General features: G+C 42.4%; 1 protein-coding gene across 1 annotated transcript in view; it reads right to left on the minus strand.

The window, feature by feature from the left end:
* Positions 1–61: 61 nt before the first annotated feature.
* Positions 62–14,614, minus strand: part of DOCK5 (dedicator of cytokinesis 5) — a 218,722-nt gene continuing 204,169 nt past the window's right edge. Inside the window, exons 48-52 of the mRNA XM_042983204.1 lie at positions 13,666–13,832; positions 5,725–5,893; positions 4,889–5,027; positions 3,809–3,912; positions 62–3,227 (exon numbers count right to left, since the gene is read on the minus strand). Coding sequence (XP_042839138.1) covers positions 3,123–3,227; positions 3,809–3,912; positions 4,889–5,027; positions 5,725–5,893; positions 13,666–13,832 — 684 coding nt within the window. The 3' untranslated portion in view covers positions 62–3,122. The remainder of the gene's footprint in view (positions 3,228–3,808; positions 3,913–4,888; positions 5,028–5,724; positions 5,894–13,665; positions 13,833–14,614) is intronic.

Consider the following 14,614-nt stretch of genomic DNA (forward strand, 5'->3'; position numbering starts at 1 on the left):
CTACCTCGGATCCTGCTTTATCTCATTTGTCTTAGGGATGTGCGGGGTGGTGGCATTTTTCATGAGTCTCCCTGATGGGAAAAAATGACACCAATTCTGGAATCCAGGTGTGAAGGCAGAGGAGGGAGGGGCCCGTGACCCAGCAGCCTTATTTAAGGTTTCGCTTTCCTCTCATCCCACCGTCTTGCCAACCCCACGGTACGACACAGTCTGTATACTAGGCTGTCCCCATTGAACACAGCGAACTGCCACTGCCCGAGGGTTTCGTATGGCGTCGGGCATTCAGTGAAAGATTAATAAATGTTGAACAATAGTTTTCAATTCTTGAAAGAGAAAAACAAACTCAAAGGAAGACAAGTCACCGGAACCGAGACAAAAGAAGGGATTGAAAAAACCCCCATAAACTAATATCCACAAAGGTTGTGACGGTTTGGGGGGGAGGGGGGCTACTTCCAACGTCGTTCAATACTGCAGAGTTCTTATCAAGGAAAATAAAGGCCAGCTCTTCCCCCTTTTATTCCCAGCCCCTCATCTCTCCTATATGTAAGGTAATCGTACGGCATTTCTTCTGTAGGACAGGTATTATTTATGATCTTTTGTCCGACGTGACTTTTTCTGACCCAATGGTTTCCCAAAGGAAATAAAACTTCCAATGTTCCCTGTAATCTGTGATTCACTTCATTACCTAGAATCCTTCCTATTCAGGCAGCAGAGACCCAGTATTTCCATTAGTGTGGAAGGGGAATCATATGGAAAGCCAGACTATTGAAAAAGGGCACTGGGTGTGTCGGATTTCCCCAGCCTCTCCTCAAAAACCACACCGCAGAACTCGCTTGCGCTACTCTGAAGGGACCTGCTTGAGGCTTGGTATTTTTTTGTGACTCACTTTACATCTTTCTCTTTTTAAAGGCAGCTTGAAAAATACGGTGAGTGAGGCCTACAGGTCCCCGCTAGCCAGTCTGCGAGGCAACGTCTCAGAAGCTGCTCTGGGCTCCACAGAAGCCCAGTATAAACTTTCCATTCCTTCTCTTTGTTCTCCTGCGTTCTTTCCGCTAATATCCTTTCCGGTTATTACCGCTTCTTCTTTGGTCATAAATAATTACTCCAAAAGGTGCCATCTTTGCAAAAGGGGCCGTATGTGCACAGCTAATTTGCACTCACGTTCCCAATTACGTTGGGGGAAAAAAATATACGTGCTGTTCGCTGGTGGCGAATTCCAGATCTTACTCGGGGCCAGGAGAGACAAGAAAGGGCCATTTCGCACCTACTGCGTCACAGAGTCGACCTCTCGGGAACCTCACCTGTGTGGTATTATCCCTGTTTCGACAGGTAAAAGAAACGAACGCTCAGAGGATTTCAGACACTTGGAGGGAGTCTCCAAGTTAATGGACGACATAGTTGGGATGGTCTGAAATGAGATGGTTTCCTTCCAAAGCCCAGGTTCTATTTGACCCCCGTATAGGCTCTCCTGAGTAGGGGTGAAGCACGACCTTTTCCTCACCTCTTTTAAATGCACTCTTACACTAGTTTGCCTGAGTGATGCTGGCCACGTCGCAGAAGGTTTATCCGTTCCTGACTCTGTGAAGAATTAGTATGTCTCTCCTCAAAGGGGTGGCGTGGGAAACAGGCCCACCAAGAGGCAGGCAAGCAAATCCCGGGGGTGAAATCTCTCTCTCCTCTCTCTACCGCGGCGGGGAAGGGGATTGGGCCTGGTTGTGGAAGGGGGTCTGGTGAGTTTCCCTATAGGCTGACCTCGGGGATCCACCACAAGTTTTCCACTTTGTCATCAACACCCAAGTAGGATAGAAATATCTGGGACATTTCCACTGTTGTTCCGACTAGGGATAGCTATCATCATGGAGTTTGTCAGGGCCGTCTTCTCGATCCAGGCGCTATCTGGGGAGAGAGCCTCAATCAGCAAGCTGGGTTATTAGTGAGCATGTGTAGTCAGACTTTCTGTGTTGAGCCTCAATTTCCTTTTCGACAACACGAGGGGGTTGTCTGTATGACCCTGAAGGCCCTTCTAGCTCAAAACGCCTTTAGCCTTGTGTGGTTGTTGATGTGTGTGTGTATGGAATATTTGACCATCGAAATCACCCCATTTTCTTCTTCGGAAAGGAGCACTGACATTAGTACCATAGGCATGTAATCGAATTAATTCCACAATCACGAGGAATAAATAATCAAAGGGAGATATTGCACTGTATTCTCCAGGGTAAAATCAGGTTGCAGAGAGGGGCTGCTGAGCCGTCCAAATGGGATCTGGAAGGGAAGCTGTTGAACCTGGGGCTTCTAAGGCCCTTCTGTCCCGTGATTTGAGCTCAAAGGAGATAACAGGACAAGAAACTGTGCAAAAGAAAGAGCTTCAAGTGAGTCTGTAGCGGGAAGGAGTTACTGCCTTGTGCCGAGGGCCGTTAATCGGGAGCATGAGGGGCTCCTGGGAGGGGGTGGGGGCAGCTTTCCCGTGCCACACGTGGCGGGGAAGGGGGGTTGGTGGTGCAGGAGCTCAGACCTCACGGTGGAGTCCATGTTTTTTCAACAATGATAACTATCCACACGTGAAGGTAGCCAATCTTCATGACAAAGACATTCTTTTCCTCAAAGGAGACACAGCAGACATCAGAAAGATAGGATTATTTCGGCTACTGAAGTCCTTGAGGTGGGTAGCTTCCAATGTCACTCGGGACACGATGTGCCCACGTGAGAAAACGAAGTCTCAAGCATAGTTTCTCAGAAGCGACGCAAGAAATCCTTCCAAAGAGTAGGTTCCTGGGGTGCTCCGCCATCACCCCAGAAGAACTTATCCAGGCTTCTGTAGGCCTCAGTGGCTCTGCACTGGAGGCTGAGTTTAATAGTGGTGAGGGAGATCTCTCTTTTGAGAGACACACAGGACACGGCCAATTTTAGAATTCCACGTGGAATGGAGGAGAGGCGGCGTGGCCTTAGGCTTCTATCAAAGAGAAGCCTTTCGAAGACCAACCCGTTCGGAGCTGGTGAACCTGACCCCGGATCAGGAAAGGTGGTCGGCAAGGGGCCCCAGGGAGTGAGGACAGTTTCACCTCTCAGGCATCAGGTGTTCAAGGTGTTCAGGAGTTCCAGAGAGAGAGAGGGGGACAAGATCCTTATTGGGATCCAGGCTCAGAAGAAAGCAAGCCAGATTTCCGAGTTTTTGGAGGTGGTGGGGGTGGGACTTTGGCTTCTCTTCTGATGGGCAGTGGGGGAGCAATCTGAGGGAACAGACACAACAAGAACCAAATGAGTCTTCCCTTTTTTCCTAACCTGCCTTCTCCGCCACTTTTCTGACATTGTGCTTTAGCTTCTAACTGATCTGAGTTTGTCTACACAGGCAAGAAGGGAAAGAAGACTGATTTATCCTCCCCTGTCCTCTCTGAGTTATCAGATATTCACCAAAATGTTATGTCCCCAACACTAGGGCTCTTGGCACATCTACGGTAGGTACTCAATAAATATTTGTTGAATGAACAAAGGAAACTCATCAGAGGTCATTGCGTTCACTCAGAAGGAGTAAACTCTTCAAATGTGAGCCAGAACTCACGTCTTAGGTCACTCGCCTGTGCCCACAGTGACGTACAGAGAACACCTCTGCCTTCAGTCTGATGAAAAAGTCTACTTGGGTTTCATTACTTCCCACTGCAAACTCCCCTGTTTTTATGGTTTCAGGAATGAATCAAGAGTTGATGAGAGTGACACATCTCCGGGAAACCTGCCCAGTAAAAAGCTTGGAAAACCGACCCACCATTCCCACGAGTGGTGTTCTCTGACCCCAGGGCCGGCCGGTGTTCCCTACCTCTGTGGAGTTCCTCTGGCCGCTCTCATAGGGCTTGCTTTTGGGGGGAGGGGGAGGCGGGACACCAGTAGTCATCAGCCCATCTGTCTGCAAAGATGGCGAGCCTAGAAATGTTACAAGTAGATGAAGGCAGAGAGAAGAATTCATCAAGGCATCTTATAGAACCTCTGCTTGCCATTTTACCACCTCAACCTGGTCAATCGAAAGGCTAAGATCATAGGCTATGGTTTCTGTGGCCAGAATGGAAAAGATCTCTTGCCCCATACATGACACATGTAGTGCCGTTTACTCACCAGAAGGCTTCACACGAAGTTCTGAAGTAAAAATCCCATTTTTTGTTCAGGGTTTTTACTATTACGCTGGAGATAAAGACATTTTCTAGAACTTATGGTGTTGCTCTATTCTCTGATATTTCCCAAGGGCTCAGGAAAAAATGTCACAAAGTAACTGGTCGGTAAGTATTGGTTAAATTGGACTGAACTGTCTTAGTTTTATCATTTGAACGGTGCCATATCCATTTCCTCCAGGAAACCTTAACCTAATTATCTCTAACTCTTGATTGACTATTATGTCCCATGTGGCACAATGATTTACTCCTCCATTCTTTTTACCAAGGATACCTTGTCATTCTTCTCAGGCACTGTGTTATTGCTGATTCCCCAGGCCTGACTGTAAATGGTATAGAGAACAGGTCTATTTCTTGTCCTTTTTGGGGATCCTTTCCTATACAAAGTACAGGGATATCGACCCAATGGTTTGTAAGTTACTTGCTTCCTGTCTGGTCCCCATCTGACTCTATCTCATTTATACCTTCACAACTGGAAATGGAGTAGTGAGACCCTCTGGGTCACTATACAGAGAAGGTTAATGAGTCCCAACAACCCAAACACTTCTTCTCAAACTCTTGATTGTCCTATACCACCCACCACAGAATGAATCAACTTTATAATAATCTCATATACAGAACAGTGGCTGTTCTGGCTAAAAATTGCCCAGATCCATAAACATACTCTATTTCCTACTAAAACAGATATAAAGGATACAGCTACATCTCTCTATCTATCTCTATATGAAACTTACTTAGGGTCCTGGTAGCTTTAGGAGTGAGTGGAGGCGGGCTCAAGGGTGTTGACTGAGGAGGTGAAGAACCATGAAATGGCGTCAGCCGATTGTCCGACAACTGGAGACTCTTTGGCCTTTGTGCTTTTCTGGCTGGGCTCTAGTGGGGGTGGGGGAGGGGACACAGCAAAGCATTCTCATGGTGAAAAAGGCCGAGCTCATCAACGCTCTGAACAATCTTGCCTGTTAGAGGGAACAATTCCAGGAGCCATTCTTGAGCTTGCCGCCCTGCCATGTGGTGACCGTGGCAAAGACAAGCACAGGGAATCACTGAATCATGCTTTATTTTCTGGCCAGCCATGAACCTGATTTTGACCACAGTTGGATTATGTTATTTAGGTTGGAAATGAGCCATCTTGATTCTCAGGGAAGGCTGGTCTTGCCTTCCTTGATGTGGCTCATGAAGAAAAAAAGCACCTTTTTTTTTTTTTTCTTTTTTTTTTAAAGTTAAGAGAAGAGAAAGGACTGTGTTTGGACCAACTCATGGAACATGGTGGTGAGAACCACAACTCCAAGCATCAACCCACATGTTTACATTGTGGGTACAAGGTCTTGCACCACTACTGATTTAGATGCCCAGATTCTCCATATGTGCCTTCCCTCACCCAGTCTAAGATCTGACATTGCCACAGGCTGCTGGGTCCTGAGGAGGCGCAGCCGGGCTGCCCCCTGGTGACTCCCAGCTGTGACGTGAATGGCGATGTGCCCGGCTACGGGGGAAAGCACTAGCAAACCTCTGCTGCTTGTTTGCTTGCCCCACCCCCCGTTTTTGTTCGTTCATTCATTTGTTTTTTTACCATCAGATCAGGTTCTGATGCTTTCTCTGCAATGACCTGGGACTTGCTCAGGCTCCAGTCTTTTCTCTTGAACTTGCTGATCCGGTTCTCCGTGTCCTCTTTGAGGGGGAGATCTTCAACTCTGGCACCTGACGAAGCTCTGCGCTCCAAGAGTGGCTCCAGGATTGACCTATCGGCCAAGCACAGGGGCAAAATCACAAAACACTGACCACCCGACAGTCAAAATGTGCCCCAGAAAGACCAGGGGTTATGCCTCCTCAATCTAACCTTGACCTGTGACTTCCTTCTCGGGCTCTAAATGTGCATTTCGAATTGCCAATTAAACATCCCAATATGTGTACAGAAATGAAACCGTCACAGTACAGGAGGAAAACATCTCTGAATATTCATCTTATCTCAGGAAGAGAAAGTCTTATTATATTTACAAGCAAAGACAGAATTCATGCAGTAAAAGATGAGTAAGTAGCCCTCTGCAGTGGATAATAGCACATGCCCCAGGGACAGCCAGCTGTGCTGAAATCCTACCTATACTTACTTCTTGAGTGATCTTGGGCAGATAATCTTTCCATGCCTCAGTTTCCTTATCTGTTAAACGGGGACATTAACAGTACCTACCTCACGAGGCTACTGCAAAATGCTTAGAATAAGTGCCTAGTATATATGTGTCCTCCTGAAATGGTTTTATTACAGTGACAGGTTTTTCAAGAACCATAGTGACAACTAATTCATTCAAGATTCCCGATTGAATGCTACGGAGAGAGAGCAAGAGTTTGACGAGAAACGGGACAGTCTCACAATATTTCCCCATACGTTACTTATTAACTACAAAGGGGAGAAAAATAGTAACCGTACACAGCAAAGAAAATGGTCAAAACCTTCATCACGTACACAGTCAATTAACATCACCAATGGGGGACAAAGGGACATACTGTGCTTCTGGATATGATACCTAAAAAGGAAACGACATCATACAAAAATGTATAACCCGAACCCTAAGCACAAGGGAAAATAAGACAAACCCAGTCTCCCAAATGAACGGAAATCCTATAAAATAACTGGCCCGTCCGTAATCTTCAAAAATGTCAACGGTGTGAAAGCCAAGATAAGGAGGGGCTAATCTGCTTCAGATTAAAGAAGAAAAAAATTCAACATGGGATCCTTATTGGATCCTGTACCAGATGTTGCTAAGTATAAAAGACATTGGTGGGACCACTGACAGAAGAGGAATATGGGTTAGAGCTTAAAGTATTGTATCGATGAGAGATTTCCTGAACGTATGGGCTGGACTTCTGGAAGACGATATGATTGTTCTTAAAACAGCACGTATGCAACCTACTCTCCCACAGTGGAGTTGGCGTTGGGGGGAGACAGGGACAGAGGGAATGACTATGGGATAATGTAAAAACAAGCAGGGTTAAAAAAGATATTTTACCTTTTATGATGGGTATTGCTTCTGGCTTCTGAATGGGTATTTAGTAAGCCTTGGTTTGATTAAAAATTGATAGATTTTGCTCCATAAAAATAGAAAGTTTGGAGGGATGAACAGGCAGAGCACAGAGGATTTTTAGAGCAGTGACATCATTCTGTCTGATATTACGATGGTGAACGCATGTTATTACACATGATACATCTGTCCAAACCCACAGAACTACAACACCAAGAGGGAACTCTAAGGTAAACTATGGACTTTGGATGATTATGATGTGTCAGTGTGCATTCCTCAGTGGTAACAAATATACCACTCTGGTGGGGGATGTTGATGATATTGGGGGCTGGGCCAGTGTGGGAGGACACTTTACTGGGAAATCTCTGCTTTCTTCTTAATCTTGCTGTGAATTTACAACGGCTCTAAGGGGCGCCTGGGTGGCTCAGTTGGTTGAGTCCCACTCTTGATTTCAGCTCAGGTCATGATCTCATGATCCTGGGATGGAGCCCTGCCTTAGGCTCTGTGCTAAGTGTGGAGCCTGCTTTAAGATTCTCTCTCTCTCTCCCCCCCTGATTTCCTCCCTCCCCCTCCCCCACTTATGTACTGTCTCTCACTCTAAAAAATAAAATAAATCATAAAAAAAAAAAAGCTCCAAAAAAATAAAGTCCATAAAACACACACACACAAAAGCTGTGGTATGAAATAAGACAACACAGAAACAGCTACGAGCTATTAGTATTAAAAAAAATAATAATGGGGATGCCTGAGTGGCTCAGTCGGTTAAGCGTCTGACTTCAGCTCAGGTCACGATCTCACAGTCTGTGAGTTCGAGCCCCGCGTCGGGCTCTGTGCTGACAGCTCAGAGCCTGGAGCCTGCTTCAGATTCTGTGTCTCCCTCTCTCTCTGACCCTCCCTTGTTCATGCTCTGTCTCTCTCTGTCTCAAAAAATAAATAAATAAAATAAAATAAAATAAAATAAAATAAAATAAAATAAAATAAAATAATTAAAAAAAATAATAATAAAGGCTTTCATTTGGCAGAAAGCATCATCAGTCAACTAAAACTATTTGCTGGACATATTTTAGGTGCCAAATATCTTTAATATATAAGAAACTTCTATAAACCAAAAAGAAAAATATGAGTTCAATTTTTTAAACTTTTCATATTTTTTTTATTGTTTATTTTTATTGTTGAGAGAGAAAGACACAGAGTGTGAGTGGGGGAAGGGCAGAGAGAGAGGGAGATGCAGAATTCGAAGCAGGCTCCAGGCTCTGAGCTGTCAGCACAGAGCCTGACGCGGGGCTTGAACCCACGCGTGGTGAGATCACGACCTGAGCCGAAGTCGGACACTCAACTGACCGAGCCACCCAGGCGCCCCAATTTTTAAAAATTTTCAAAGGATATAAATAGGTATTTCATGAAAACAGAAACCCAAATAATGTTAAAAAGTTAGTGTCACTAGCTATTAAATATATAAATATTAAGACAAGGTATTTGGAGGGGGCAAAGACTTGTTCACATTTTATTACAGAAAATTTCAAACATATAAAAAAGAGAAGAGAATATATAATAAATTCCCATGTATATATCACTCAGTGTCAATAATGATAACTCATGGCCAATCTAGTTTCTTACGCCCACCTAAGTCACATTCTGAGCCCCTCACTGGATCATTTGGAAACGATTCTTAGATGGCGTATCATTCCATCTATAAGTATTTTAGTATATACCTCAGTCAGGCAAGGACTTACTGCATAACATAAGTACACTCCCATCATCAGGGCTACAAAATGAAATAATTCCTTAATTTCATCAAGTATCCATTGTTTACATTTCTCATAAATTTTTGTTAGTGGTTTGCTTGAATCAAGATCCCAAACAGGATTCACTCTGTTTGGTTGATATGCTTCTTAAATCATTTAAAAATTTTTAATAAAAATTTTATTTTATTTTTTTTTAGAGAGAGAGAGTGTGCAAAGGGCGGGGAGGGGCAGAGGGTGAGAGAGAAAGCGCGCACGCAAGAGAGAGAGAGAGAGAGAGAGAGAGAGAGAGAGGAAGAGAGGGAGAGAGGGAGGGAGGGAGAGAGACAGAGAGAGAATGAATCCCAAGTAGGTCAACATGGGGCTCAATCCCATGACCCTGGGATCATGACCTGAGTCGAAATCAAGAGTCGGAAGCTCAACTAAGTCACCCAGGTGCCCCTCATTTAAAAATTTTGATATATGTAGTCCACCTTTCTGCAAAGTATGTTTGCCTTGCTCTGTGAATGTAAAGGGTAAGAAAGTTCCAGGGAAGTCTGAGTAAGGAGTCACTGGGAAATGCCTGTTGACTGCAGTTTCTTTTTCTGATTTCAAAGTATTCTCTCCTTTTCTATTATTATTATTTTTTTAAGACAGCATACATGGGTTTGTAATTTTTTGGTATTGTTTCAACTGCTCATATATTTAAGGGGAAGCCACTCATTATTACTTATCTTGAATCTGTACTAAATATCATAGAACTAAATTCCAAAAAATACTCTTACTGTTCATTTTTCTTTTAAAGATTTTATTTTATTTTTTTAAAGTAATCTCTACCCCCATGGGGCTCAAACTCATGACACTGAGATCAAGAGTTGTACGCTCTTGGACTGAGCCAGCCAGGCACCCCAGGATTCTAATTATTCTTAAAACCGACTAAGCCAAATCAAACAAAGAAACAAAATCACCTTAAACAGTAATTGGTCAGGGAGAAAGAAAACAACCACCCCAGATTCTATGGAATCAATTATGACTTCACCTGAGAGACTGACACTGAAGGCTGAGGGTCACTAGACCAACAGTCAAAGATGTGAGTTTTCACTAGGGCCTCATTAGGAACCACACTAAACCATAAAATAACTACTGTGGGGTCCCCCAGGGTCTGTGTTATTTTTTTGCTTATAATGGTTACTTCAGTGATTTTTCTGAAATATCAAAGATTAAATTTTTTCTAAACGATTTCGTTCTGGGGCCCCGACTCAGCTCGTGCTCTAAGCAGGTAGCACGTAGTTGGCCTTCTGTGTAAATCTTCTGGCTTCCCCTTAACACGAGCTGGGTTCCCAAAAGTCATTCTCTTTCTGTGCCTAAGCCTCCCATATGCCAAACAGGATGGATACAGTCTACCTTCTTACCAACAAAGAACTGGCTCTTTATAGACATCACATCCAATAATCCCCATGAAAGTGTTAATGAATACTGTGACGTAACATTGGTAATGGGGAGAGTCGGGGTCATTAGCTGAGGATCAGTTGGAGGTGCTTTAAAGACACATCCTAAATAAGTGTCAGACAACAGTACAGTGACTTCTTACTCACTGGGGAAATCTGGGCAAGATCAATAATCCACCTTAAAACTGGGTCATGGCAAGAAAAGGACCCCGCTCACCTGTTCTCTGTTTACTGCCCTAGGGTATCAGCAATCTTGGGGTCTTTGACTTTCAACAGCTGTTTCAAACCTTTTCTTTTTTGAATGAGACAGTTTATTTAAGAAAAGAATCTTACTGAACAGAACTTCTATGCTTTCCACGAAGTAGTTAGTGTCTCTTTACGGCGTGAAAAGAAAAAAACCATAGAAGAGACAAAGTCAATGAATCAAGGATTATTTAATATTTAGTGATGCTAAGGATTAGCAATAGTGCAAATACCTAGTACTCTATTGTGTCTGACATTACATATTGGTACTTGTTTGACATCAGAATTGTAATGAATTGCATCCTCTGACTAGGTAATGTATACTTCTAGAAATGCATCCTACACTTGATCTTAACCAAAAGGCCAAGAAGTGATAGGAGACTGTATCCTAAATAACCAGAAAGCTGTAAGTACACGTGTTTGGTACAATTCTTAATAATCGAAATGCACTTTATATTGATATAAGCTAAATGTTTTCATATTAAATTTATGATGAACTTTGATGATTACCTGTTTAGAAATAACGATACAGCTTAAATATTCTATAGTAGGGGGAGGATTAATTAGGGCACATTCATGGGATGCAATGGTTAATAGCCATCGAAGATGATAATAAAATAACACAGCAACATGGAAAATGCTTATAATAAAATAATAAAGGAGAAAAAGCAATTTACCAAACTATGTGCTATAGCTGCAACTATGTAACAATATCTGTCAGTGGAAAAGGACTGATAGATAATTTAGGAAATATTAAACACGTGATTTCCAGGGAGGGGCCGTTCAGACAGGGTATTTTTGTGGTATAATTATTACAATACAGAATTACAAATTTAAGATGAAACGTTGAGTCAACTGGACTTACATTTAACTCTAAAATACATAATGTTGTTAAAGACTCATCATGTACATTAAATTAAGCAGCACGTCACATAATGGTATGCACAAGGCTTTTCCAATTGTATCAAATGTACATATGCTTTTTTAAATTTTATATAGGTAACCGTTAACGGTGGTTACTTCTGAGTGATGACATAATAAGCATTTTTCTCTTAAGTTCCTAGTACTTTGAAAAATTTCTACGTGTATATATACGAGTTATATAATTAGTAAAATATTTTTAAATAGTATTTTTAAACAGAAAGAATGCAATTATAAATTCATCCCTATAAAATATTTTAAATTTGAACGTATGGAAGGGCACTTCCATGATTTTGGCAAGAAAGGCTCAGTGTCAAAAGCCATCAATCCTCCCAAAGTTAGTCCAGAAATTTAACATGATCTCAGTAAAAATAGCCATGGGATTCTAGACAAGTTAATGCAAAAGCGAGCATGAGTAAAACTAGCTAGATAGATTCTGAAAAGGACTATTCAAAAGTAAAAGCCTTTTAAATCTACAGTAATTAAAGCTACCTAGTACTAGTTCATAAACATATAGGGAGATCAAAGAAATGGGGGGAAAAGTCTACAAGTAGACTAAAGAACATCTAGGAATTTCATTTTTTAATTAGGCTGACATTTCAAATCAGTAGAGGAAAAAATGTTATAGGGAGAAAAGGGTCGCTGTATAGCCAAAAAAAGAGTTAACTTCATACCTCACACTTTATACTAGAATAAATTTCAAAGAATCACAGATATAGTGGTGAATAGTGAAACTTAAAAAAATTTTTTTGTAGCCTGAGAATGGGGAAGGCCTTTAATTATGATATACAACCCAGAAGTCATAAAATCAAACATTAATTTGTTTTTTTTATTAAAAAAATTTTTAATTGTTTGTTTTTATTAAAAAATGTCAGCACAACTAAATGAGAAATTAGAAACAAAGTCAAAAGAGAAAGGAGAAATTGGAAGATGTATTTCAACTCTCAGAACAAAGAAAACACAACAGAAAAGTGTACCCCAAATACTTGACCATAGTTCACAGAAAATAAAATACAGCTACTAAAAAATGAAAAAACTCAGCTTCGTACAAAACAAGAGAAAGAAAACCAAACCAAAATCCTATACCAGGAAAATACTCTCCACTTACCAAACTGGCAAAAAATTAAAACGCCTGATAATACACAATCTGGAGGCCAGGTGGGGGTGATGGGGTGCCCTTATATATTGCTGGGGGGCCTGCAAATTGGTCTATGTCTACGGAAGTCAGTTCAGGAATAATTTTGAAAACTGCAACTATATATGTTCGACAAAGCGAGTTCACTTCTGGAATTTCTCTCACACGGATATACTTGTGTATTTGCGAAATAAATTATTTTTAAGGTGAGTCATTGCCCCACTGCTGCGACAGTAAAAGACTGGGGTCAACTAAGCATCCATCCATAGACACCCGTGGAATGTATCCTGATGCAGACATACCACAGGATGCCTGCAGCTCAGAGAAAAGACAAGGCCCTTTACGTTCTGAAACAGAAGGATTTTCAAGACACAGTAAGTGAAAAGAGCAAGGTAAAGAAAGAATTCTATGTTTCCATTGAATATAAGCAGAAAGTGCGGGGAAGAACATATATTTAGGTATTGCTCGTGTGTGTCCAAAGAGCTTGGAAAGGCACCAGGGTCCTGCAGGCCAACACCACTTGCCTCAGGAGAGCGGTACTGGTAGGACAGGAGTTAAGGACTGATGGGTGATGCCTCCCGACATATCCCTCTAGTGCCTTGGAGTTTCATACCATGTCATTATATTGCCAATGTATAACATAAATGTAAATTTTAAGATGACTTTTGAAAACGGATTCAGGTGGAAAGACACTCAAACAATGACTATAAGTTAATATGAACAAAAAATAATTCAGAATGTGATAGGGTGGCTGATAGGATGTGATAGGATTATAGGTGATGATCATCCCTTTTTTTCTTAACTATTATCGTTATGTAAATAATATGGAAAGTATGTAAATAATGATCTTCCTCATGAGGAAGGCGACGGGAATGGTATACAGGATTCTAACCGCATACTCCAGATTATTTCCCTCATAAGGATGACGCATCTACATTGACCAAGTCTCCCTTTGGTGACAAAAGGCAAAGGTTAGTAAGGAGATAATCCCCCCTCGCCTCCCCTGGCAATTAAAAATCAAACTCTTACCCATCAGATCCCGGTCTGGAAGGAGCATTATCGGATGAGTTAGAAGAGGTGGAAATCACAGAGGAAGTCACCGAGGTGATGGACAATCTCCGCAGCGTAGACGACATGATGTAGGGTAGTACAATGGATCCCGTGCGGCTTTGTTTCCGCTCAGTCAAGTTGGGTGGCTGGGGAACGCAGAACATCTCGTGGTTAGCAGACCTGGAATTCAGCCCATAGGAACTGGTGCAGCTCCCCATCTGTTTGTGACAAGTGCCATTTGTATCGGCTGGCACCCACTGCTGCCTCAGCTGTTAAATACTGCAAATACTTATATTCTATTTTTTTTAAGTTTATTTATTGAGAGAGAGATAGAGACAGGGGCTGGTGGGGGGCGGGGGACGGAATGAGCGCTGATCAGGGGAGGGGCAGAGAATGAGAGGGAGGGAGAGGATCCGAAGCAGGCTCCGTGCTGTCAGTGCAGAAGCAGGCACGGGGCTCGAACTCACAAAACACGAGATCATGACCTGTGCGAAAATCCAGAGTTGGATGCTTAACTGACGGAGCCACCGGGCACCCTGCAAATACTTATATTCTTAATTATGAGCACAATTAGGTTAAATCTACCCTGTTTCTAAGACTTAGAGGAGAATTCCCCATAATTTGTTGTCAGCCATGTGAGAAGAAAAACCGAGCTGTTCATTACCCCCCCCCCCCCAGGAATAGCAAAACCCTCTGTCTGCTTCTCTGGTTCCTCCAGTTTATCTTCTTTCAGCCGCTAAAAAGGTAAAATACTGGCCTAATAGAAACTTTCAGATGATACTGTAGACCTGACACTTATGACAGAATGAGGAAAAAAAATGGTGAATCTTTCTTAAGTAAAGGAGCATCAATTTACTATCATTAAGAGATGTCTTCAGTAGGACTGATCGCCCCAATTGGCCACCATATCAAATTTGCATGCCAATAC

Source organism: Panthera tigris, chromosome B1, assembly GCF_018350195.1.
Source record: "Panthera tigris isolate Pti1 chromosome B1, P.tigris_Pti1_mat1.1, whole genome shotgun sequence".
In the NCBI taxonomy this organism is placed as follows: Eukaryota; Metazoa; Chordata; class Mammalia; order Carnivora; family Felidae; genus Panthera; species Panthera tigris.